This window comes from Lithobates pipiens, unplaced genomic scaffold (genome assembly GCF_037356315.1).
Source record: "Lithobates pipiens isolate NorthernLeopardFrog02 unplaced genomic scaffold, aLitPip1_a1.2 Scaffold_3, whole genome shotgun sequence".
Taxonomy (NCBI): domain Eukaryota; kingdom Metazoa; phylum Chordata; class Amphibia; order Anura; family Ranidae; genus Lithobates; species Lithobates pipiens.
In genome coordinates, this window is record NW_027507790.1 from 185,598,610 (window position 1) to 185,626,165 (window position 27,556).

A 27,556-nucleotide genomic window follows, 5' to 3' on the forward strand; every position below is an offset into this window, starting at 1 on the left:
TCTGTGCCCATCGGTGCCGCCTTATCTGTGCCTATTAGTGCCGCCTTAACTATGCCTATCAGTGCCCACCAGTGCAGCCTATCAGTGCCCACCAATGCAGCCCATCAGTGCCCACCAATGCAGCCCATCAGTGCCCACCAATGCAGCCTATCAGTGCCCACCAATGCAGCCTATCAGTGCCGCCTAATCAGCGCACTTCAATGAAGGAGAAAAATGACCCGTTTGCAAAATTTTATAACAAACTATTAAAACATGATTTTTTTTTTTTTTGCATCTTTTTTTGTTTGTTTAGCAAAAAATAAAACTCCGAGCTGTAACTAAATACCACCAAAAGAAAGCTCTATTTGTGGGAAAAAAATGATAAAAATTTCATTTGGGTACAGTGTTGTATGACCGCGTAATTGTCACTCAAAGTGCATCAGCGCTGAAAGCTGAAAATTGGTCTGGGACTGAGGGGGGTTTAAGTGCCCAGTAAGCAAGTGGTTAAAGACAAGGTTAACACTTTTCAACATAAGGATTTATTATGAAAAGGTCAAGGTTGGTGCGAATAAAACATTTACAGAAAAAGGATGTTTCAAAAAATAAAGACAATATACAGCCACAAAGAAATAAGGTAGAATTGGGAAGGAAGTATACTTGCAATTAATGTCCAAGAGTTGATCAGAGTTCAATCGATGAGCAAAGGTAATCGGTTCTCAAACTTGGCAGATCTTCCTGCTTGGATGGTAAAAGGAGTACTGACCATTGCCTTGGCCTCTCCTCTTTTCTGTCAAATCAAAGGGGGTGTTGACAGCGACCAGTGACCAATCGTCTGGTCATCTTGTTTAGGGGTTGGATGCTGGGAGGTGTCTACACTCATGACCCTGTCCCAGGTACACTTTGTGATACATATTCATATCTCTGCCTCTGTATTGTTTATAGACTGCAGATATCCATTTTAGTGATCAGCATGAAATTTGCTTCAAAACGAGTCCACACATGACAGGTTTCCCATTTCAGGGTTACCTAGGAGCAGTAAGGGGTCCCAGTGGCTTCCCATATGACCTGACATAGGGGTGTTTGGACTTGACATGTTAGAAATTATCCGAGGAAACTAAATATATCCATATTATGGCTGTGCTATGAGGGCTTTGAAAGTTATAAAAAATGTTAAAGTTTCAACACTTTACTAATCTGTTTGCACGCCATCTTGTTGGAAGTATTTACGACGGGGATCTGTTAGTTCTCTGCATGGAGAGGGTGACAGTTTTACGACAGGCCGGAATACCTTGCCAGGCAACTTGAGCTTTGTGTATTGACCTAGCCCGATTCTGTTTTCTCTAAGATAACCTTTCTTTCCTTTTGAAGATGTTAAGACATTTGGAATTCCTAAGACAAGGGAGGGGGGAGTTTTTACAGATGTAAGTAAGTTTACAAGGTAGCCAAACTGTCATGGCTGCGTTCCACACAAAATGGCAACTAGTTACAATATATCCTGGCTCAGACGTGATATCGTTACACCAAGCATGATTGCATATGTATGCCTGTCAGTCCTGCTGCAGCTGATCACCGCTCTAGAATGCAGAATGATTGCCAAGGTTTATCCCCCCCCCATGTGACATCACACGGTCACATGGAGAATACCAGGAAGTAGAAAACACTGCAATCTCACAAGCTTAAATGGCTGTGCCGCTGGGAGAGGAAATCCCATTCATGGCACCATGTCAATGGATGGCCTGTACACAAGGATCAAGGAAATGGAAGTGCATGCGCTGGTGACGTCATTAATCAAAACGGGACAGATTACAGCAAAACAAAACAAGAAGACAGTTATTAGCAGCCATCATGAGTGTGTGTTTATGAAGATTACAATGCGATAAAGTTGCGAGGGAGAGTTTACAACCACTTTAAGACCCAACTAGGAACTAGTTAGGAACCCGGTACTTTGACATCATTAGTGATGATGCACTCAAAAGGCAAGCATGCATGTCCAGCGCAAACCAACTTAATAGTTTTATTTTATGGTCTTGTTTATTTTTTTAATATGAGGGCATTTTTTTTATAATTTAATATGGGGCACTTTTATATATTTATATATATATTATACTATTTTTGGTATAATTCAATCCTATGTGGTAAATGTATGGTTGAAAATTGTGATGTATGAATAATGTGTGGAGTAGAAACGTAATTTCATTGTGATTTGTTTCTACAATGACAATCAATTTTATCTTATCTTAATAGGTGTCTCTCACACTAGGAAGCATACTGCACAAACACGCATCAAAAATACAAAAAACAAAAAATATAAAGTTTACAGAGTCCTATCCACTCTAACCAGCCCGACAAATTAGTAGATTGGGAGGGGAGGGGTTTATCAGAAACATTCGGCCATATGCCTAGTCTTCATTTCTATCTTTCTGGCCACAAAAAAAGCCTGCTGAAGAGAAGAATAAATGTGAACTTATGTCCAGATTGTGCTTCCTGTATCAATGGCAGGAGGGATAGTTCTCACATGATGGCTTAAAATGTGAATTGACAAAAAGTTAGACCACCCAATTTTCACTAGACAACATAAAGAGTACGTACAGTACAGGAAGGATGCTACATCATAAAAATGGCTGTTCTAAAGAATAAAATGTGTTTTATTTGAATTCTTTAACTCTTCAGTCATACAGATCAGAAGATTCACTTTTTTTTTTTTTTACTGAATTTGCCAGGAAACATAATACAATAAATACATGTAGACCATTTACAATATTCAAAAAACTGTACAAATGTGTCCAAATCAAAAAAAAAAAGAAGAAAAAAAGTATATATATATATATATATATATATATATATATATATATATATATATATATATATATATATATATATTTTTTTTTTTTTTATAAAAGAGGATTTTGGACTTTCAGAGGAAGTTTCATTGCAGCAACACTGCATCCAAGAACATCTCATGGGTTGCTTGCTGACATTTCAATTGAAGTTGAGTTCTGTACAGGATGTGCACTCCCAGATATAAAAAGCTTTGTTCATGTTATGTAGGTACAGATTTTCCCCAATTATTTAAGAGAAATGGATTCCTTCTGCATTAAATCCGTGCAGTAGCCTAAGATTGAAAGAAAATAAAAATTACAAACATTAGATGAAAAGGCAGTTTAGCATTGCAACGTTACAACCTTCAAATATGGCAAGTAACATTTTGATAAACCTTGGGAAAAAATAAATAAAAAATACCTGATGAAGTCATCTATGTCCATGGTGCGGGCACGCTTCTCACTAAACCCAGTGTCTGCAAGTATCTTGTCAATTTTTTCAGAAATGCTGAAGTCTTCTGGAGTTGCCTGTTTGCAAAACAGAACTTTATAAGACTTTGAATAACACAAAAAAAAAAAAAATAAAAAAAAAAAAACTAATGTAAGAAAATACAAGAACACAAAAAACAAACGCAGTATTAAACCTAAGATAAAAACATTTAACATTGCAGCTTACCAATCATTAGATGTGGTGGCTGCATTAGTTTTATTTTTTAATCTGTTTTCACCTGGTTATCTGACCAGTAAGAAACTTCCTGTATTAAAAAGGTACCTACACTCTGGATGAGGGAGAAACAGAGACACATTTGGACAGCATTATTCTGGGGGAGGGTAGTGTTAGATGTACTAGCAGATTTAGATACACGAACAAATGGAAGCCAAACTCCAGCTAACACTTTATAAGCAGTTACAGCAACAGTTTTTTTCCCCTTGTTAGGATAAAGGTTTTATATAAAACAAAAGCTGATCACTGTAGGAACTCCTGTCTGTGTTAAATGGTTTGTCTCAATCCCCTAACTGCTACATCTACAGGACAGCTTTTGTTAAAAACAACAGACTAACTGGCTGGATCAGCAGGTGAAAATAAAAGGAAATAAAGCCTAAAAAAAATAAAAATAAATAAAAAAAACACGAGTGCAGCCATCACATCAAATAATTGGTAAGCTGAAATATAATAAAGGTTTGCTTTTGGGTTTAATACTGCTTTCAGGTATAACCAAAACTTTTTTTTTTTTTTAGGTTTGGATAACATAGGAAAAAAAAAGGTAAAAACCTCTGGATTTTATTTTTTCTGTTGTATACCATTGGGAAATTTCCCTTCACTTTCTATCTAGAGTTGCAACAAAAAGTGCCCAATGGAATATTTCCTCTTACCTTTTGTTCTGGGGACAATTCTATAATTTTGGAGTAGTGTTTTTTCACAAATGTATTAACCACTTGCCGTCATTATACTGTGGCAGGTTGGCACATTGGCAAGCTGCCATAGCTATATGTTGGCCTTTTAAGTAGGGATAGCAGGCTGCACTGTGGGGGAACCAATGGGCGTGGCTAGAACAGGACTGTGTGTGTGTGTGTGTGTAAACACACAAATCCCTGTTTTGTGAGGAGAGACAGATCGTGTGCTCCTACAAGCTAGGAACAGTGATCTGTCTCCTCCTCTAGTCAGTACATTCCCCCTACAGTTAGAACACACACGAGGGAACACATTTAACCCCTTGGTCGTCTCCTAGTGTTAACCCCTTCCCTGCCAGTGACATTTATCCAGTAATCTATGCATTTTTATAGCACTGATCGCTGTATAAATGTCAATGGTCCCAGAAATGCGTCCGATCTGTCCGACACAATCCCGATAAAATTAGCAGATCACGCCATTACTAGTAAAATAAATAAATACAAATGCCATAAATCTTTCCCATAGTTTGTAGACGCTATAACTTTTGCAATTAATATGAATTTTATTACCAAAAATTTGTAGAAAAATATATAATGGCCAAAACTGATGAAGAAATTTGATTTTTAAAAACATTTTTTGGGGATATTTATTACAGCAAAAAGTAAAAAAAATGTTTTTTTTCAAAATTGTTGCTCTTTTTTTGTTTATAGCACTATTTGTGGGGAAAAAAATGACATCAATTTTGTTTGAGTACAGCGTCACACAACCGCGCAATTGTCAGTTAAAGTGATGCAGTGCAGTATCACAAAAAATGGCCTGGTCAGGAAGGGGGTAAATTCTTCCGGGGCTGAAGTGGTTAAAGAACAGCTATGCTTTCACTTACTGACAGTTAAAATGATACTTACAACATTGTGAAGAGAACAATGTATTCGGTAATTCTTCTCTAACAGTTCCTGGACTGCGCTGGATCTGCAAACAAAACAATACATATAAATACCATGCTAGATCTGTTTATACAGAGGCTTACAGTGGCTCTAATTGCAAAAGGTGTTTTTCCTTAACCGAATGCCACCTGGCCACAGTACATTTACTGAGTTGGTGACAAGATCGCATAGGTGGCACAATGTCAACAAAGCTGTTATGAATTTTAACATAGCTGTGTTTTCTTGTGTTTTGAGCCACAGCAATCACATGGTACCTGGGCCAAGCAAGGAACCCTGTACCATGTGATAGCAAGTTTAAAATTTTTTGAAAAAATTATTCCATTTTTTATTTTTTAAAACATACTGTCACCATTCAGTATCCCTGATCACTGCCATACCATATGATGATGCTACAAGTAAATCGTGGAAACAAAAGTGGGGTTAGGGATGCCCGGTACCGGAGTATTTGGAAGTTAGCCCTTAGATTACTGGGAGCTGACTATCACCACTCACATACACCGTTATGGCGCAACCCCCTACTTCGTGAGTTGTTTGGCTTACCAGATGTGGACTTGTGGGCTTCTAGGGGGATACTTTTATCTGCACCAGGTGGAGACTCCTATGGGCGTAAGGGATTTTCCCTCCCTACAAGTGGAATTTAACATACCCCCTCATATGCACTTTCGCTACTTGCAATTGCGACACGCGCTCCGTGCGCAATTTGCTCAGGACTTCCCAAATGTACAGTCGTTGGCTTTGACAGATGTAATTATGGGGGACGAGCCGACTCAATTGATCTCGACTCTATACAGCCTACTCCGGGCCCGATTGGTGGCGCAAATCACTGAACGGGCTAGGTTGAGATGGGAAGAGGATATAGGTCCCTTTGATGGGGAGGAATGGGAGGATGCCCTCGAGAACATTAAACAGGCTTCACTTAACCTACTGGACCGACTAACGCAGTATTATGTGATGCACAAGTCCTATCTCACCCCTGTCCGGATAGCTAAGTATCATCCTGACTATGACCCGAAGTGTCCCAGATGCTCTTGTACGACTGGTACTTTCTACTATCTTCTCTGGCAATGCCCAATGGTCCAGGAGTATTGGGGGCAGGTTGTTAAGTTTCTACATGACCACATGGGTTCACCCCTTCAACTTTACCCTAAGAGTTGCCTACTCAGCATATTTCCTGATACCTCTATTGATAAATACTTGGCTACATTTTTGCACTCTACGCTGTTTACTGCACGAAAGCTAGTGGCTAAATACTGGATGCGTCCAACCATGCCTACCATGCGGGAATGGGTAATGGACATTAATAGTAAGCTACCCTTGGTTAAACTGGTATATAGACATCGTGGGTGTCCAGCCAAATACCACAAAATATGGGATAGGTGGGCGGAAAATTTACATACATGTGTGGAGTGAGCAGTGTTGGAGTCTATATTATCATTGTCAGGAACTTTCCCTAATATAAGATGTATTACTGTCCGTCACCTATGAAGTGGCTAATGTCTGTACCTACTGTAATTCCTTGTTATAACTGAGTTGTTCAATAAACTTGTGCTGTTTAAAAAAAAAAAAAGGGCTCAGCAAGTGAAATACTTAAGTATATCCTGTCCCACATGTACACAAGCCATGACTCATTATCAGACAGTTCTGTTCCAACAGCATGCTTGAAAGAAAACCACTAGTGCTTTGGGAAGCCAGTGGTGTGCAGTAAATATTTGTACATTAACCACTTTCCACCCAGACCAATTCTGACATTTCTCTCCTACATGTAAAAAGCATAATTTTTGCTAGAAAAGTACTCAAGACCCCCAAACATCATATGTATATATATATATATATATATATATATATATATTTTTTTTTTTAGCAGAGACCCTAGACAGTAAAATAGCGGTTGTTGCAGTTTATATTGCTGTCTGTAAAAGCAATCCAGCAGCTAAACAGTCACTATGATGGCTTTTACATTAGAGGGAATCGCTGGCTGAAAACAAAGATATCTGGATGATGCCTGTAGCTGCATGCATCATCCGGATATCACCAATTCAACCCAAGGACGTCATATGACATCCTACAGGCCGGAAGTGGTTAAATACTAGAAGGTATTCACTCTCATTTCATCACATATTGGAGGATTTTTCCTAATTTCAGGTCAGCGGGCAAAGTCATGCAAACCATTCTTTTATGTTCGATGAGCTAGGTGCAAACATAGCCTAATATTATAGAGCCATTACTGCAAATAGCTGTACCAGCATTTTCTGGATCTGCAAAGGAATGATTTGCACGAATAGCTCCCCCCATGTCCTAAAATGAGGAATAATCCTCTTTTGGTACGTGTTGGAGAGAGACTTCTGTTCTAAGAAAGCTTTACTGTGCTATGCACAGATTTGTTTGGAGGACTTTTTGATCCCCTTAGTACCTTCTCACCATAACCTGTATGGTTATAATGTCTACATCAGGAATCACCAACTGGCGGCCCTACAGCTGCTGAAAAACTGCAAGTCCCATTATGCTACAAAAAGGGTATGCCACTTGCCCCCATCTATAGCTGGCTATCACAGCAAGAAACATTGGAAAGCTAACAGTTATAAACAAGGCCAAGGATAAATCCAAGAAAAAAAAACAAAAAAACGTACCGACCAGCCCGCAGACCAGCAAGTAAACCTGTCTAACAGTATGCATTAAAAGCAGGGGTTCAGTCTGCACACATTTGCAAATGCATGTGTAAGCTACAGAGCCTCGTCAAGGCACCCTGGTACCTAACATTAACTTATAAGTGTCCCCACAGTGGAGGCACAGGCATTCTGACGGATAGGTGAGAGCAGGTGGACTGAAGAGGAGCCTCCTCTTCTTAAAAAGGTACAGGGGCACACTGAACACCCAGCATATAGCATAATTGCTGCAAAGGTGTCAGTGAATTGCCTGACCATAAAACACAGCAGTGATACCAAAAGGGCACACCACTTGCCCACATCTATAGCTGGCTGTGCAGACTAAACCCATGCTTTTAACACATACTATTAGACAGGTTTTCCATGGTTGGCTGCTGGCTGGTAAGTTAAAGTGGGGTGCCCCCCTAAAAAAAAAAATGTAAACATCAGCAGCTACAAATACTGCAGCTGCTGACTTTTAATAATCAGACACTTACCTGTCCCAGGGTCCAGCGATGCGGGGGAACTAAGCCCCACCTCTTACTGTGGGCACCCGGCTGTGGCTTCACAGCCGGGCACCCGCTGCGCATGCACGAGCGGCGCCGCGCGCCGTGATACACCGCACAGTCATCTGGGACACGTGACAGGTCCCAGATGACTGTGCGGTGCCGAGGGGAAGTGATGTCACCAGCCCGGGCACTGAAGGAGGCAGACTACGAGGGACCCCCTAGCAACAGGCATTTAGAGGCGAGTTAAAAAAAAAAAATCCAATTTTTTTTTTTTTTTTTTAGGAATTTTAAGCTATTTTTTTTTGGTGGCAACACCACTTTAAGCTTGATTTTTTTCCTTGGATTTATCCTTGGCCTTGTTTAAGTGCCACCATACCTCTGCCTGTGGGAGTCAGGCTTGTAATTGTCAGCCTTGCAATGCCTTATGGGACTTATAGTTTTGCAACAGCTGGAGGGCCACCAGTTTGAGACCCCTGGTCTACATAAAAGACGAATAAAAAATTTACCAAAACACAATTTTACTTCAACAGCTGTTGCAACCAATATTAGAACTTACTTAAAAGATGCTGCAAGGGTTTTGTTTTTCCTTACAAAGGCAATTCTCACTAAGCCATCCCATTCCTATAAACAAAAAAAATATATAGATTATATTAATTATATATTACAATGCATCAATGCATTTTTTCTTCCATGTGATTTATTTGAGCATTGCATAATACATAGTTACAGTAATTACAATTTAAAGTATAACTAAAAGGCAAAAAACGTATGTTTTTTGGCTAGAATGCAGAGAGATTAGAATGCTTGTCAGTTTTTATTGGGGTCTGTACCCCTGTAAAGGAGATTCACCCCCTCTATTTCTCCTGTTTACCTTTATCATTGAAAGTGAAAGTAAAAGATAATCACAAATTTTGGGTTGTCCCCAGAAAAGTAATAGAGGGGAAATCTTACAATAGGGACACTAGTTCTGGTGACCTGGGGGTCCTCAAGGAATGCCCTTAATTTGAAGGGATTTCTTCTTGCTTCCGGTTTGGCTACGAGACAGGAAGTGAAGGGAAATCTCTGTTATTGGATACACATGGCCAAAGAAAAAAACCCAACAGGGGTTATAAATCCTCCCTTACTCTTGCTTTACAGAGCACAAAAGATGTTGGCAAGCAATCAATAATTGTATACTAACATAATCCCAACTGAAAGTGAAGGATAAAGATGAGTGAAAATAATCCCCTGCATCAAATGACTTACCTGAAAGTTGATGGGTGGAGGAGGATTCTTTGGTTCTATTCTCACAACACTGGACTCGACTTTTGGAGGTGGCTTGAAATTGTTTTTACTCACCTATAAAATAGTAACAAAATTATTATGTATTCCAGAATTCATGCCATTAATCTATGTACAAGGTACAGTAGAAATCACTTATATGATTGTTTGTGATAAGATGAGAGACCGTAAATGAATATAAAAAAAACTCCAGCACAATCTTCTGTACCAGAGGCTTTTCTTTCTGCTTTTAAAGTGGTTCTTATCCTGAGCCATGTACAACAAATCTAGGCAAAGGACAGCATGTTTATTTCACACTCATTCCTGGACTTTTTCAAATATTTTATTGGAACGCTCCAAAAAATAAATAAATAAAAAAAAATCTGATTTGAGATTAAGATACAAGGAACACATTTCAGAAGTTTTTTTATTTTTTGGATGAAGTGGGAAAGGGTCTGAACCTTGGCCAGATCTGTACTGATCTCTCTGCTAAGGAAATTCAGCCCATTTGCCATTGTGACCATGATGACCAGGACAGAAAGTGATGGGCATTCTAAAGCATTACAGTTGTTAAAGAGGTTGTAAAGGCAGAAGGTTTTATCTTAATGCATTAAGATAAAAAGCCTTGTGTGTAGCAGCCCCCCTAATACTTACCTGAGCCCCATCTCTGTCTAGCGATGTCCAGACTCACGGCCATCCCAGACTTTCCCTGCTGATTGGCCGAGACAGAGCAGTGGAGCCACTGGCTCCCATGGCTGCCAAAGCCAGTTAGCCAATCAGGAGAGAGGGGGGCGGGGCCAAACAGCAGCTCCATATGGACACACAGAGTTGCAGCTCTGCTCAGGTGCCCCCATAGCAAGCTGCTTGCTGTGAGGGCACTCAACAAGGAGGAAGGGGCCAGGAGCAGCTTACAGAAGGATCCAGGCTGTCCTGCGCAGAACCAACTGCACAGGGCAGGCAAGTATGACATCTTTTTTAAACAAGACTTTACAATCACTTTAAGGCAGAGCGGAAATTGGGATAAAATCTTTCAGTTGGGACACTGGTCTAAGATGATATTTCCCCTCACCTTCAAGAGACTTTCTATCACTTCCTGTATCGTCTCTGGGGCGTTGACATCATGGGAGATGTGCCCTTACTGGGTGGTCACGCTCCCTGCCTCTGGCCACAGGAACGCATGCCAGCGACCTGGTAGTAAGCCATGTGAAAAGTCAGGAGTAAGGCGAGTTGTAGACACTAGCTGGAAGTGATAGCTGCTGCAGCGCAGTGGAGCATGCTAACGGGAGAGGTGATAAGCCATTGACACACGGCTGGTGGTAAGATCCTTTGGACTTGTTTCCTTGCAGTGGAGCGTGGCATTGGTGAAAGCTGTTTAAGGATGCAGCAGAGCATGACACAACGACAGCAGGGTATTTTTTTTATTATAGTGGACTTTGCAACTTGCTATTCCATGTGCCTTTGCTTGCAGATTAAGTAGTGCTGCACTCCATTGTTTTCAGCTATCATATGGACTGCATGATCATATGCAGAGGCGCTGAAAATTGTTGTGTCCAATTACACTCCGCACCAATCCTGCTGGATAGGCGCCATGGTTGAAGCCTTGTGTGCAATAAAGGGTCTCTTTCCCCGCATATTTGTTCCACCTGGTCAAGACTAGCTGTTTTTAAAGGACGCAATGTTGTCTTTGCGTGAAAGATTTTGGTTGGGTTGTGCTATTGTCATTCGTATTAATTAAATTGTGTAATAGATTTTATTTTTTTAGTACAAACCACATTCGTTCTGAATGGTGGTCATTTTTTTCAGGGTGTCTATGCCCTGGATTATCTTTTTTTTGTATGTAGTGTCTCTGGAACAGAACAAGAAGAGATATCTTCCCATTGGTATACAGACAACCCAACAAAACATTTTTTTCTATTTCCTGCTCTAAAATAGAACAAAAGGAAACAGAACAGCAGAAAATTTTGCGCTTCAATATATCCAAAATAACCGTACAAAGGCCTGTCAGCCTGGTTAACAAGGCTTATGGTCAAAATTTTGAAAAGTACAGGAGTGATAATGGCCAACATTAACACAACGTTTGCTGAGTAATTAAGAATTCACAAACATGTAGATTCAGTAGTAACCAGCTGTTTAAGTTCACAGCAAGCTGGGAAATCCTAGGCTATGAGTGCTCAAAATACTGGCTGCCTGCCCACCACTGACACAGGATGCAAAATAAAAGAGGAAAGATTAGATAATCTATGTGAATAACATGAAAGCCTAAATCCTGAAGGAAATTGCACCTTTATATTTTAATCAAACAATTTAAGGGATAGATCTATAAACAGAAGTGGATAACCCCTTTAGAAACAATATTGTCATGTTGTTTTCATGTTAGCACCAAAATCTTTTTTTTTAAATGCCTATTTTCTGATGTAAAACTAATTAGGCATTCAGTCAGTGACTGACAACCTATATAGTACTGAAACCTTTTGATTGGCATTGCAGCCAGTTAACTAGCAAGCTCAGCAATGGCAATGCACATTTCATCCAGCCCAGATACAGATATGAATGAATGAAATACTTGTATAGCGCACAATGCGAACTGAATCGCCTCTAGGCGCTGTGGCGAGCTTTGATCATCTGCTAAAAGAGGAAGGTCTTGCGTTTTTTCCTAAAAGCCAGGTGATTTTCTTCCAGGCGGATGTTGATTGGTAGAGCATTCCATAGCCGAGGCTCTTGGACAGCGAATCTCCGATCCCCCTTGGATTTATACCGGGCTTTGGGCACGAGGAGGATGTTTTTGTTGGCTGATCGAAGACTGCGGTTTGGTGTGTAATGATTTATTTTCTCCATTAGGTATTGCGGAGCTTCTCTATGCACGCATTTGTGGGTGAGGCAAAGGGTCTTGAACGTGATCCGATTTTTTACGGTTAGCCAATGTAAGCTCCTCAGCGAAGGAGAGATGGATTCCCAGGGTTTTTTTCCTGTTATCAGCCTTGCCGCCGTGTTTTGGATCAGTTGTAATCGCGCAAGTTGATATTGTGGCAATCCTATGTAAAGCGAGTTTGCGTAGTCCAGTCGTGAATTAATGATTGTTCCAACTACCACTGCTTTGTCATTCTTTGGGATAAAAGGGATGAGTCTATGAAGCATGCGCAGTAGGTGGTGAGATCCACTGACTACTGCTCCTATTTGCGCATCCATTGACATTTGTGCGTCTAAAATAACCCAGAGACTCTTCGCTTTGGTCTTTGGGGAGATAGTCTGCCCAAAGACGGTTGGTGGAGACCAGGAGGTTTTGGTTGCGGGCTTATGATTTGGGTGTAAGATAAGAAGCTCTGTCTTTGATTGGTTCAGCTGGACGGAGTTGGTGGTCATCCAGTCCTCTATTGATTTGAGGCAGTTTTCAAGTTGTTGTTGGTAATCTTTTTTTCCATTGATCCGGAAATAAAGTTGCGTGTCGTCAGCGTAAGAGTGGAAGCAGAGGTCTGAGCATCTGATGATTTGGAGGAGTGGGCGGATGTAAATGTTGAAGAGAAAGGGCGACAAAGGAGAGCCTTGAGGGACTCCGCAGGTGACTGCCCGAGTTTCGGAGAGGAATTTTCCTAGTTTCACTGTCTGTGACCAATTTCCTAGGAAGGACGCGAACCATTGGAGATCTATGTCTTGGACTCCGGCTACTTCTGTGAGTCGGACGAGTAGAGTATTGTGATCTACTGTATCAAACGCTGCACTTAGGTCAAGCAGTACGAGGAGACACGGCTCTCCGTCATCTCCTGATTCGAAAGCGTCATCCCAAATCTTGAGGAGAGCTGTTTCTGTTCCATGACCTGGGCGGATATCAATGCCAATCAATCAGAAGTGCAATTTTATCAGGTTAGGCCAAAGTTGACTTCCCTACCTTACACTGCTAACAAAAGAAATGTGAATATATGCAGAAGAATAAATATGAGACAAAAAATAAATTATGGGCAACACAAGTAAGCGGAACTAAATTAATACCGATAAAAGAGGTTCCTTACTTTCATGAGATGGTCCACACGAGCCAGAAGTTGGGTGTTAATGGAAAGCCTGCAGTACAGTTTGTCTCCTGGTTTGGCAACAAGTCGCATGGCAAACTCTCTTTGAAACATCAGCACAGCACATCTGGAATATAGGAAAAGATCATACATTAATGAGAACAGCAATAGGGCATATTTATGAAAGCTAGATAAGTAAACCTGTCGGGCAATAGATATTAATTCCCATAGGCTTGGACAATGAAGTGATGAGAAGTGAACCATGCAGCAACAGTGCATGAATGGTTCTGCCACATAGTATGATCGAGGACACATATCCTTCAAAGCCTGCAAGGGGGTGTGAAAATCGACCTTATCGGAAAAGCTGTGCATGAGCAGTGCAGAATGACATCTTACAAGAGAACTAAAATGCCTCATAGACCTATGCAAGCTAAAGCATTTTACAGTTGTATGCTGACCTGAGGTCTGTGTTGGAGTGTATATATTTGACTGTGGGAAGGGCTAGTTGGGCTTAAAGAGGAAGTAAACCCTGATGGGTTTACTTCCTCTTTTTTTCCCTGCAAAGGTAAAGCATAATGGACTACTATGCATCGCATAGTAGCTCATTATGTGTCACTTACCTGACACAGGAGCCAGCGAAGTCGCCGCTGTCACCTGTAGTCCGCCGCATCCATCTTGGTTGTGGCGTCTCTCGCAGCTCCGACGAATGACAGCGGAGAAGCCGCGATGACGTCACTCCCGCGCATGCGCACGGGAGTCGCGTCTCGGAGCTCCGACGCTGCCATTCGCCGGAGCCGCGATGACGTCACTCCCGCGCATGCGCACGGGAGTAGACAAATTTGGCAAATCCATTCTTGGACTTGCCGCATTTAGTGCGCCTGCGCGCCGCTGTCTACGGCGCATGCGCCGTAGACAGCGGTGCCCATTTTCGGGCAAATATCTCCTAAACCATATAGGTTTAGGAGATATTACTTGGACCTACAGGTAAGCCTTAATCTAGGCTTACCTGTAGGTCAAAGTTGTTTGGAAGGGTTTACTTCCATTTTAAAGTGGCAGGTCTTAATGAGCCGGGAGGGCACGTGGGGAGTACTCTCGTAGTTCATTGACAATTCCTACAGCTTTCAGACAGAAAGCCCATGCAAAGGCACAGGCTGAAAGCTGTAGGCAGTGTTGGCAGGGGCATGACATTGTAACTGCGATCTGCTGATTGCAGGTGCAATGCTCTACAGGCTCACGAGAAAAAAAATGAATTCACATTTTTAACCTGCATAAAAATGTGCATATATTATTATTAAAAAGGTCAACTTATGAAAAGCTATACAAAAGTAGTCACCCCCTTCCTTTAAGTGTATTTCTAGGAAACAACCTTTCATTGGGTGTTCTATCATTTTCCAGTGTATAGATCTGATAAAGTGGAAAAAAGATCAGCAATGACAGGGTGTTTATCTCATTTAGCGTTTGAGAAATTGTAACTCCGATAACTCACCTAAAGAAGGGTCTGTGAAGAAGTAGCTTGAAAACAAAGGGAGACGAGATCTAAATGAGAGAGAGAGAGAGATTGTATATTAGGATCAGAAATATCAAATCTGGGCTATTTAAATAGAGCACTGAAACATTCATGAGCAATGATCATCATAGGTGAAAGCCTCACATTAAGATGATCGATAGATCCAGAGACACAGGCAGCTTACATGGACTGTTAGGTATACAATGCAAACACCTTTACACACCTGCAGTAGTTTTTAGTGCCTACACTCTGTTCAATTACTCAAACTTACTGTCACATTAAAGGACCATTAGGGGAGCCCATGAGGTGGTAAGCAGAGCCATGACCACTTTCCATATAAATTTGCTTTTTATCTTTGGTTCTGAAAGGAAGTTTATTTTGCTTATCGCTCTTGTGACAGACCTCGTACTCAAGAGTACGTCCGCTGTATAAGCTTCCCTTGCCCGGTACCGGCACGATCCAAGATCCCTTAGCCCACCCAATCACTTGTTGAGACATCAGTATAGGTTGGTAAGGAACATAAGACTGTTTATTCAAAACACAGGCACCAAGATATATACACTCTGGGGACAATCCCCCCTTCTTTGCATTATGACACAGGGCAGGGTAAACTACTTTCAGTAACAAGAGACACACAGACAGCCTTTAGGAAGGGCTGCAGGAGACATCCCCCCCTCCCCTCTAGCAGCTAATAGCTGACAGTGGTTTCATTAGCCCTTAAACGAATCCACATAATAGGTTGCTCCCAGTCCCAAGGCAGACAGACACAATAGAGCAGTGATGGCGAACCTTGGCACTCCTGATGTTTTGAAACTACATTTCCCATGATGCTCCACTACACTGCAGAGTGCATGAGCATCATGGGAAATGTAGTTCCAAAACATCTGGGGTGCCAAGGTTCACCATCACTGCAATAGAACAATGGGATACAACCACTTAACAATAAACACAAACCCCACCCAAAACTATCTAGCATTGGTCTATGAGACACTCCTACAATATTCTAGCAGCCTGAAAGTGGAATTATTTATCTTCATATATTTCTTGAGGGATATTTTTCATAAATATTCATGTCCCAAGTGAAAGAGCCACTTCAACTTTCAACAGAAACCACACATATACAACCCAGGATAACAGGGGTAAACGAAATGCTGAGTCCGATGTGGTTGTACTGGGAGTCTGGTTAGGACAGATCCGACTGGGCTTCTTGCTCACCATGTGCCCCTAATAGACACAGGATGACTTACACATAAGAGGGTCAGTGGGAGCTAGAAAACGGGTTTCCAGAGCTCTCTAAGGTAAGCTGAGTTCCACGAGCCCCACCCAACCCAAAGTGAATCCCGCCACAGATATTTCATCATATGCACAGCCTGACTTACCCAGTTTTATAACAGGTTTCTCTTGAAACTCAAAACCTTTGGCTGTTAGGGCAATACAATTATTTCAGATAAAAACATACCTGGTAGGGTAAGTTGGCAACACAGAGGTCAAAAAAAGGCAAATCTGTCTTCAGCACATCACCAACCAAAATCTGCAGTTTGTTTGATACGGCTCTAAAAAGGGAAAACAATTTATTTTTCACACATTTAAACTAACAATAAAGCAAAGACATTGGGGGACACATTGATTCTATGGCACAGCAAGGCAATGCTAAATAGGAGCAGTGAGACAGACTGTGCTGTAACAGATGGATTACTTCTGCTATGTAGCAATGGGATCTTTGGTTCCAATATGTATGTATGTATGTATGTATGTATGTATGTATGTATGTATGTATGCATGCATAAACTCCTCGAGGGCAGGGACGTATATGAATGTACAGTATCTAAAGTACCTTATAATCAAATACCAATAATATTTATTCAAAATACTACAGCTCAAGTCCTAAATTTCTCCCTCAGTTGCTCTTCAATGGCCCTGGACAGGAAGAAACCTGACTGACTGCTTCTTAATTATGCACCTATTTAGAGTGAAAGTCAGAATTATCAGTAATAAATTTGCCTCTGCAGCGGACTGCACAAAAATAGAATTAATTTGTTTTTTCTTTTTTTTTTTTCACAGTCAAAAAAAAGGTTTTATTGAGAATATTTTCAGGTTTACAATTAGCATAGAGTTTTACATGTTACCAACAACAGATTGTATACAAACATTGATACAGATAGATAGCGGTAGTGTTGTAACCTAATATCTCATTAGAACAAGTAATGGGAGCAAAAAAAAAAAAAAAAACACATAGAGAGGGATAGAAATTAGTAGTATCACAAGGTAGGTTATGAATTTGGGGAAGGGTGAAAAATGGTACAGGATAAAAGGGATTGGTATTCAGGGAGGGGGAACCATCGCACTAGGGTTCGTTTTCTTAGGTTAAGTGTGTATCTAATAGAGACACGTGTAACACAGCCCTTTTATTTGTTTCTGTCTATATCCTTTTCCTCTTTAGAGTGGCGTAGAGGGAAAATTCAGCTCATAAGTAATCGGTAATCTGAGGAGAGGGTAAAGGCCAACCAAGGTTGCCAGGTTTTGTTAAAGGATGCGCTGTTCTCTTTTTTCATAGCCACTAATTCCTCCATTTTAAAAATGTATTGCACTCTGTTTATCCAGTCCTTAATTGTTGGGACTGTGGGGGCTTTCCAATGGGTGGGTACAAGTGTTTTAGCAGCAATGAGTAGGTGTCGGGAGAGTGATTTTTTGTAGCGACTTAAGGTAGTTGGGACTAAATTAATCAGGCAGGCGGCTGCATTTAGTTCTATATTCGTTTCCGTTATATGTTTTATCCAGATCTTAATTCCATCCCAGTATGTGCTGATGAGTGGACATTCCCACCAAATATGTATAAATGAGCCAATGCAAATTTGACATCTCCAGCATTTATCTGAGGTGGGGTGAGACCATCTCCCGGTCTTTTGCGGTGTCAGATACCACCGCGTGAGGACCTTATAGGAAATCTCTTGGTATTTGGAGCTTAGCGAACATTTGTGTGTCAGAATACATGCCTTTTCCCATTGCTTTTCAGAAATTTTCATTTTAAGATCAAGCTCCCACTTCCTTTTGTGTTTATTGTTATCCGCGTGTGGCACACAGATTAGCTATGAGTATGCAAGGGATGTGGTATGAGCTACCGGTGATCTTTGTAAGCATATGGATTCTAGCTGCGTCAACGGGAGGCAGAATTTGGATTTGTACTTACTGTTTACCACAAAGTCCCTTAGTTGCATGTAGAACCACCTACCAGGAAAGGTCTCACCCACCTCGGAGCTAAGTGCGTCTAGTGTTTTGAGTTTCGAGTTTGTCATGCAATGATGAATAAGGAGGTCCCTTGGTAATTTATGGTGCATACCCGGTGGAAAATCAGGGTTGTTGGCAAGTGGTGTCAGTGGACCCGGGATGGATGCGATTTTATGTAGACTCGCTATTTTGTGCCAGATATTGATTGTGTTTACAATCAGGGGGTGGTCTATCTGTTTATCTTTTTTGGAGTGTGTGGACCATGGGTAGTAAAGTGTCTTGTGTGCAGTTAGATTGCTTTCCAATTGGACCCAGTCTTTGTTAGGGCCATGACAGTGCCAGTCTATGAGTCTGGTCATGTGTGCAGCCTGGAAGTATTTCTTAAAGTCAGGGAGGCCCATACCCATATTGCTTTTGGGGCGCGTTAGCAGAGTAAAATTGATTCTGGGCTTTCTATCTCCCCAGAGGAAGCTCCTCTGTGCTTTTAGGAGAGTGCTAAAAAAGGTTTCCGGAATTTTTATGGGTAAGGCATTAAATAGATACAATAGTCTGGGTAGTATCGTCATTTTCAAAATGGACGCTCTACCAAACCATGAGAATTTTTTTGGGTGCCACCTTAGTAGGTCTTTCTTTATTGCGGATAATAGTGGTTTGTAGTTGGAAGTGTATAAAGCGTCGAGGTTGCTAGTCAAGTTTATACCTAAATATTTGAGTGCTATCTGTTCCCATTTATAAGGGTAGTTGTCTTTCAATCTCTTAAGTTGGTCAGGAGGAAGGGTAAGGTTGAGTGCTTCAGATTTTGATTGATTCACTTTAAAATTGGAGATGAACCCAAAGGTTTGAAACACTTTTTGAAGGTTTGGTAGGGATATATGCGGGTTGGTGATAAAGAATAATAGGTCATCCGCATAGGCGGCTATTTTGTATTCTCTATCGTTTACTGTGAAGCCCTGAATATCTCTGTGTAAGTTGATTGTTCGTATTAGGGGTTCTAAGGCGATGATGAAGAGGAGTGGAGATAGGGGGCATCCTTGGCGTGTTCCATTGTGGATCTAGATGGGGTCAGAAAGTGTGTTATTTACTTTAATTTGGGCCTGGGGGTTTCGGTAGAGGGCTGAGATCCATGACATCATATTTTCCCGTAGTCCAATATGGGCACAGGTGTCCATCATGTAGTCCCAGGAGACTATCGAAAGCCTTCTCTGCATCGGTAGAAAGCAATATTCCGGCTGTGTTAGAGTTTTGAGCAAAGTGAATTAGATTCAGTGCCTTAGTAGTATTGTCACGGGCTTCCCTACCCGGCATGAATCCCACTTGTTCAGGGCCTATAATCTTTGCTAGGAGGGGTTTTAATCTGTTGGCGAGTATTTTGGCCAGGATCTTGAGGTCCACATTTAGAAGTGAGATGGGTCTAAAGTTTGCGCATTCGGAGTGGTCCTTGTTCGGTTTGGGGATCACAGCTATGTGTGCCATTAGGAATGAGTTGGAGTCATTTCTGTTTTTTGCTAGGAAGTTAGAAGCAGATCGAAGGGGTTTCAAGAGAGATATTGTGTAGGTCTTGTAGTATTGTGATGTAAAACCATCAGGGCCAGGGCTCTTTCCTGTTTTTAAATCTGATATTGCGTCTGAGATTTCTGATAATAATTTGTTTTTTCATTCAGTCTATCCACACCGTTACATTTTCTGCTGTATTGAAATACAAATTAAAACTACAAAATACAATGCAAAGAGTGACACCTAGTGGTCAGAATAAAACATACACCCGAACATTATCATACAACACCAATTTTATGCATTTTTCAAGCTTATGTATTAACTTTTTTTGTGATGCTTAATTGAATTTTTACAGCAATTGTACATGTGTTTTCGTACTTTATTCTAATGGTAAAAAATAAAAAAATAAAGTATTAAAACCACCAAAAATAAAAACACAATAGCAAGAAATGTGGTCATGTGACACAGCTGGCCAGTGGGGGTCTTTTTTTTTTTGTTTGGCCTGGAAGCAGACTCTCATTGGTCAACACTGTCACATGACCGCGAGCCATTGCACACATTATGCAGCTACATAGCTTCATGGGCTGTGTGTAGAGTTTACAAACATACAGATTGGTGCACCAGTAGACATAAGCGGCAGATGAGTCTAAGAAAATGCAGGTAAGTGCAGTGGGGACAGGAGGAGTGGGAAGGGCTGGTTAGAAGTATTCTAATTTTTTAGTTTTGTTGAGTATACAAAAGTAGAGATTCCTTTTAAAGAAATAGTACTTTGCTTCCATGTTGTGTAAGGTGTATGACTGTGCAAAGTGCAGTAACAACAACAACCAGATCTCAGTATACAGGGTCAAAATAGGAGAAATCCCGACTGCTGGCTAAAGATGCCTGCTTTTGCGAATAGTTATAGTATTTAGTTCTGTTTTAACAACAAGGCTACATGGTCAGCAGACATTTGTTCTTGTTGCATAGAGAGACCCTAATAATAATCTACATGCTTTATGGATTTCACTACTTTTTTATATTATGTATAAATATCTTTACTCACGAGCCTTGAACTCTCTTCTGAAGCTCGGCTACAAGTCGTGTATCCAGCTCACAGGCCACAACCTAAAAAAAACATGACAGTAAAAGCACTGGTAAATAAGTGTTTATTCTACTGCCCCATGCAACAAGGACAATCTTATTATGAACACTGAAGATTTGATAAATGAATGCAGCACTTGGGAGGGATGGAAAGCATTACAGGAATATGTAGATTGTACTATCTCACTTGGATTTCTATACTGCATAATAGATTATGGAAAGACTGTGTAAGGGAGAAAGAGTTTAAGGTTGAGTTCAAACGTATGCGAATTACACCACATCCAATTTGCAGAACATTTGAAAATATGTTAATTTCAATGGGTCTGGTTCACATATGTGCGTTTCATCCGCACTTCGCATTGCACAAAAAACATGTGCGTTTTCTAGGCAGCGCGGTGCGAATTGCAAGTACATCATCTTCAATAGGAATGCATCTGATTCACCCCCTTCCTCCTACACCCTTCCCCTCCCCCTGGTCAGCTGATCCGCCGCTACAATGGAGAGAAACCGCTGAATGAATCTTTTTTATCTTCGCAGGGAAACCGGAGCTTCAATTCACACCGGAGATAAGTTCACTTTCTATATTCAGGGTGTAACGTTACAAATGGACAAACCCTAGCACCCCCATAGTGTCAGCTAGTGGAGATCTTCTCCCCGTTGCTAGCTGTCAATTTATTTTTTTGAAACGCTCTGCCCACTCAGCCGCGTCACTTATTCAGTTCTCTGTGAATGGAAAACTACAAGGTCCGGCAGCCGTTGTGGCTGTCAGCTTGTCATTTTCAATGAACTACCACGGTGCTGTGAGCTCTGTGGAAATTCATTGAGTCTTCCTGTCAGATTGTACTGGATTCATTGTACGAGGTACAAGCAAACTGATAGACTGACAGATGATCAGTGTGGGCAGTTGCAAGCACCGATCTTCCTGTATACTTTTTAATAAGGCAGCTGACAGCCGCTTCTCCTCCTCTCCCTCCCACAGATTCCAGCTGTTTTTATAAAAGGCAAACCGAGATTGGTGCGGGTAGTTACAAGCACCAATCGTCCCGAAGTCCTCCATCGGCTCCCATAGTCTACTCTGGTCCTCCTCCATGCTCCTCTGGTCCCCTTCTATGCCCCCCCCCCCCCCCAGATCTGTCAGGATGGAGGGCAGAGGAAGGAGTCAGTAAATATGTATTGTATGTGTTTACAATGTTTCAGTTTATGAATGAACAGGAACCTCTGTCTCCTGTCCATTCATTGTCAGTGCATCTAAGGCTGCAGAGAAAGGGACTGGGGAATCTGTATCCTTAGTCTCTTTCCCTGTCTCAAAAGGGAGATGTCAGGGGGCAGGGGGTCAGGTTCAGACCCCTGATATCTCACCAAACCCCCCCAACAGGGCTGATAAAAAAAGAAATGTAATAAAAAATGTACAAAAAAAAAAAAAAAAAACACTGACACTGTCCACCCCCTGCTCAAAGAAGAAGGCATAGTATAAAAAAACAAAAAAAAAAAAAAAACTGACATGTCCACACCTCATCAGTGGCACCTATCAGTGCTGCATAATAGAGAGATATAAAAGTAGTGTGTCTTTTTTTTTTATTTTAATTTTTTTTTTTAAGTAGAATACCTTCTTGCCCAGCTCTGCTGTGTGGTCATGTGTTCTGCTAGCTTGCATAAGTCAGAGGGAAATCTCAGCCCCTTCCACTGTACTCCCTTAGATCAAGAAGAAGAGCAGAGGGAGGACACATGACCACATGGCAAAGCTGGACAAGGACTGTATTTAGCATTATAATATTAAAATAACACACATATTGTACTTAATATGTTCCTCAAAAAGAGGGGATACAAGTAATTTATTAACCGTATGCGACTTTACAGCCACTTTAAGTAAACTCTTGCTTGACCTGAAAATTCCAAAAGTAAGAGGGTATATGGTTAATACGTAAAGCAATAAGTAAACCCAGACCAAACAAACAAAAATGTTTAATAAACCTGTCACAAAAGATTAAGGTGCTGCCATTACTGGCATCGTTTTTAAACACATTTTTAGAACAAGATGTCAGCAATGGAAGCCTTCATATGCATTATAGGTTTCCATTAATTTGCCATATGACTGCTAGATACTACCAACCATTTCCTGAAATTGCCTACTCTTAGTGTGCCTGTAATAATTTTTTAACTAAATTTCCTTAAAATGAGTGTGTAATATAATGTAATTAATGTCATTTCAGCTCTCCACCCCATTTTGTGGAACTCAGACAAGCTTATAAATTCAGCTCTTTGAATGGATGTAGAGAAGAGAAGACTGCAGATGGACAGCTACAACTTTTGTAGGAGGATTGTTTTCATCTCTGTATCACCTGAGGATAGTCCCTTTACTGGTTATATGTAAGTGTTTACAACCACTTTAACCACTTGCCGACCGGACCATAGCCAAATGACAGCTACAGTGCAGTTGAGCTAGTTTGGGGGGGGCGTACAGTCACCCCCCCCGAACTCGCACACCGGAATTTTCCGTCATTGACGGGTCCTCGGGACCCAGTGCATCACGGATCGGGGTAAAGGGCCAATGACAGGGGCCTTTTACCACGTGATTGCTCTGTGGAAGTGATCACTATAAAAACAAACCAGGATCACACCCAGTTCAGCTCTCTCCTCACACTGGTACAGTGTGTGAGGAAAGGAAGGAGCCAGTGCAGCGGTACAAGTGGGCTGGATCTGGAGTGCCCACAGTGCTGATTTGAGCCTCCCAGTGCCACATCAGTGCCACACAAAAGTGTAATAGGTAGTCAGGAAATTTGATGTATAATTTATGTCCCTACAACGGTGCTCCCTGCATGTTGGGCCTCTGTATGTGACCAGGCCATGTAAAAGTCTCACACATGTGGTATTGCCATACTCAGGACGAGTAGCAGAATGTATTTTGAGGTGTAATTTTTGCTATGTGTTAGAAATATCTTATAAATTGACAACTTTGTGTAAAAAAACAAAAACAAAAAATATACGTTTTCTTTCCACATTTTACAAAAACGTATAGAAAAAAATGACATGTTCAAAAGACTCATTGTACCTCCTAGATTATGTGTTTGCATTGTCGTGGTGCTCCAGGGCCTTCAAAAGTTGAATACTGTAGGTCAGGCATGTCCAAAGTCCGGCCCGCGGGCCAATCGCGGCCCGCAGTCCGGTTTTGAACGGCCCGCCTGGTGTGCTGCGGGATCAGGGCTGTCAAATGAGCCGATCCCCGGCACTGTGTGAAGCTCCGTCGGCTTCAAAAGTGAAAGTAAAGTGCAGAGGAGTGTGCTGTGCTCTCTGCTTCCCCCTACAGTGCAGTACCCGGCTGAATGAGGAAATGGAATGGAAAGGTACTGTACTACAAGCTAGATTCGTTTTAAAAAGGCTTTATTTATGTGTATGTGTGTGTGTGTGTGCATGTGTGTCTGTATGTATGTATGTGTGTACATGTGTGTCTGTATGTATATGTGTGTCTGTATGTATTGTAATGTTGGGGTGATTAAGCACAATTGGTAGATGCACGTTTTAGTCTACATCAGGCAGGCGTTTTATGGTTAAGGGCCTGGTAGCCCACGTTTATTATAAGAAAACAAAAATATTTAGTTCATCCAGTAATCCCACGCAGGGGTTTAAATTCATTCAGTACACAAATGAACATACCAAGCCACCTGGCTCTCAATTGTCAACAGTTCCTCTGCTTGCTCCCAACAGATTTGTCAACTCTTTCCAGCCCCCTGGACTCACCGACTTCCTTAGTCTTCCTGACTCTCAAGGTTGTCAGCCTTTCCCAGTCCCTTACACGGACTACAGTCTCCCACAGGGCAAACCACTCTTCAGCCAGCAGCAAGCTGTTCACACTCCTCCACCTTCCACACCAACAGCCCTTCATTTATATGGCTTATATGCAGCTGGGCACACACCCTGCTCGTTAACATCAAGACCCAGACACAGGGCTGGAGATATGCAAACTCTGTGTCTGCGTCTCGTTTTCCTCCAATTTCATAGGGACAGAGCCTCGCTCTGTCACAGTATGTATGTGTGTACATGTGTGTCTGTATGTATATGTGTGCATGTCTGTCTGTATGTATGTGCATGTGTGTCTGTATGTGTGTGTGTGTGCATGTCTGTCTGTATGTGTGTGTGTGCATGTCTGTATGTATGTATGTGTGTGCATGTCTGTCTGTATGCATGTGTGTGCATGTGTGTCTGTATGTATGTATGTATGTATGTATGTGTGTATGTGTGTGTGTGCATGTGTGTCTGTATGTATGTGTGTCTGTATGTATGTGTGTCTGTGCATGTGTGTGCATGTCTGTATGTATGTGTGTGCATGTGTGTCTATATGTGTGTGTGTGTGCATGTCTGTCTGTATGTATGTATGTATGTGTGTATGTGTGTCTGTATGTGCATGTGTGTGTGTGTCTGTGCATGTATGATTGCATGTGTGTGTGTGTCCATGTATGTCTGTATGTATGCGTATGTGCATGTGTGTCTGTATGTATGTGCGTGTATGTCTGTCTGTATGTGTGTGCATGTATGTGTGTTTGTATGTGTGTGCAGCATGTGTGTCTGTATGTATCTGTGTGCATGTATGTGTGTGTGTGTATGTATGTCTGTATGTGCGTGTATGTCTGTATGCATGTATGTGTGTGCATGTGTCTGTATGTGTGTGTGTGCATGTGTCTGTATGTATGTAAGTATATGCATGTGTCTGTATGTGTATGCATGTGTCTGTATGTGTGTATGTCTGTGTGTATGTGTATGCATGTGTGTTACTTTTAATCCAGACCCCCCCCCCCCCCCCATTCTTGTACCATCAGAACTGCTTTTGTGGTGCTTGTGTGTGTGATAGCAGCCAGGATTGCTGCTCCTCTGAAAAGCAATCCATATACAGATCGCTTTTCAGAGGCATTTGAAAGGTGGTAAAGAGGCATTATGTTGCCTCCTCACCACCTGTTTTAAGCCCGTAAATGTAGCATCACTATACCGCAACTGTGCAGTCTACACAGTTGCGGGGTAGTTGCAGTGCAGGCCCATTCACCCTGAGCATACCTCCAGCTGCAGCCACAGCATGTGTACACCCCCAGCTGCTCCCTCTGCAGCTAAAGGGGGAGAAGTTGGGGGTGGTAAAAACAGCTTAACCATGTAGTTTTACTGCCCCTCCAATAAGCCCTTGGTTCACATCTGCATGGCTGCATGCTGTGTGTAGGGCAGCCCATGCATTTCAATGGGCTTCCATACCCACAAAAATGCAGGGAAAGAAGTCCCAGAGCTTTTTTTTTTTTTATTGCGCTGCACCAAAAGCACCCCATGTTTCCAATGTGTGGGGTACCATTAAGACTTAACGGTACCCCCAAAGAACAGAGCATTCGTCTGTGTGTCAGGCAAACGAGCGCGACAAAGGCACGAGAATTTTTGTTGGGCCAGGTATGAGTGCTCGAATGACCGAATTTTAATGGTTCAAAGAATGTCAGGCAAAATGGTCGGCCCTCACACATGTTCACTTCATCGAATCTGGCCCTCTTTGAAAAAAGTTTGGACACCCCTGCTGTAGGTAGTCAAGAAATTAAATGTGTAATTTATGTCCCTAGAATACCTGATGGTGCTCCCTGCATGTTGGGCCTCTGTATGTGGCCAGGCTGTGAAAAAGTCTCAAACATGTGGTATCGCCAATCTTCATTTTGCAAAGAATTGTGGGTAAAAATTACAACTTAAAAAAAAAACTCACCATGCCTCTTAATACCTTGGATAGTCTGCTTTACAAAAAGGAGTCATTTGGGGGGTATTTGTACTTTGGTCAGGGTTGGGCTCAGCCCTTCCTTCTCTGAGGTGACCACTCAGCTGTTGGCTAATTGCCAGCTCCCATCTCTCTTCACAGTTACTCACCTGTTGATAAGCTGCTCATCAGTCCTGCCTACTTAAGCGGTCCAGTCCAGAGGATCTCTGCCTTCGCCTTGGTCAACATCACAGAGAAGATCGCCTGCGTTCCAGTTTAAAGACTTGCTTTGCTGACATCCCTTCTGTCTCCAGATCCTGCTTGCTGTTTCACTACGTTGATCCCAAACTTCTGGCTTGGCTGACTATCTGTTACAGTTACTCAACTTTGGCTATGTTTTGACTACGTTTGTTCTTTTTACTATTATTAAACAAGTGTGATTTAACTGTACTTTTGTCTCGGTCTGCTTTCATGGTTTCTGACAACTTTCTTGGCTTGTTAGTGTCTTAAGAAATGAGATAGACCGTCAGTACATCAGATGTGATATGCTTTCAATGATTGCCACTATAGCTTGTAGACTCTATAACCCTCAGAAAGAGTAGGGTTGTCCTGATAGCACTTTAAGACCGAGTACAAGTATCGATACTTTTTTTTAGTGGCACTAATATGCAGCACAGTAAGTAGCTTTTTATTTTATTTTTTTATTATACACAGTGGGGCAAAAAAGTATTTAGTCAGCCACCAATTGTGCAAGTTCTCCCACTTAAAAAGATGAGAGGCCTGTAATTGTCATAATGGCTATACCTCAACTATGAGAAACAAAATGCGGAAACTAATCCAGACAATCACATTGTCTGATTTTTGAAATAATTTATTTGCAAATTATGGTGGAAAATGAGTATTTGCTCACCTACAAGCAATATTTCTGGCTCTCACAGACCTGTATCTTCTTATTTAAGATGCTCCTCTGTCCTCCACTCATTACCTGTATTAATG

The 27,556-nt window shown here is 41.5% G+C and overlaps 1 protein-coding gene across 1 annotated transcript in view; it reads right to left on the reverse strand.

Moving 5' to 3' along the window:
- Positions 1 to 2,597: 2,597 nt before the first annotated feature.
- The window catches only part of DIMT1 (DIM1 rRNA methyltransferase and ribosome maturation factor), a 31,669-nt gene continuing 6,710 nt past the window's right edge, over positions 2,598 to 27,556 (reverse strand). The window contains exons 4-12 of the mRNA XM_077462619.1: positions 20,816 to 20,877; positions 16,514 to 16,607; positions 15,034 to 15,083; positions 13,551 to 13,674; positions 9,532 to 9,624; positions 8,843 to 8,907; positions 5,097 to 5,160; positions 3,220 to 3,326; positions 2,598 to 3,091 (exon numbers count right to left, since the gene is read on the reverse strand). Coding sequence (XP_077318745.1) covers positions 3,049 to 3,091; positions 3,220 to 3,326; positions 5,097 to 5,160; positions 8,843 to 8,907; positions 9,532 to 9,624; positions 13,551 to 13,674; positions 15,034 to 15,083; positions 16,514 to 16,607; positions 20,816 to 20,877 — 702 coding nt within the window. The 3' untranslated portion in view covers positions 2,598 to 3,048. The remainder of the gene's footprint in view (positions 3,092 to 3,219; positions 3,327 to 5,096; positions 5,161 to 8,842; positions 8,908 to 9,531; positions 9,625 to 13,550; positions 13,675 to 15,033; positions 15,084 to 16,513; positions 16,608 to 20,815; positions 20,878 to 27,556) is intronic.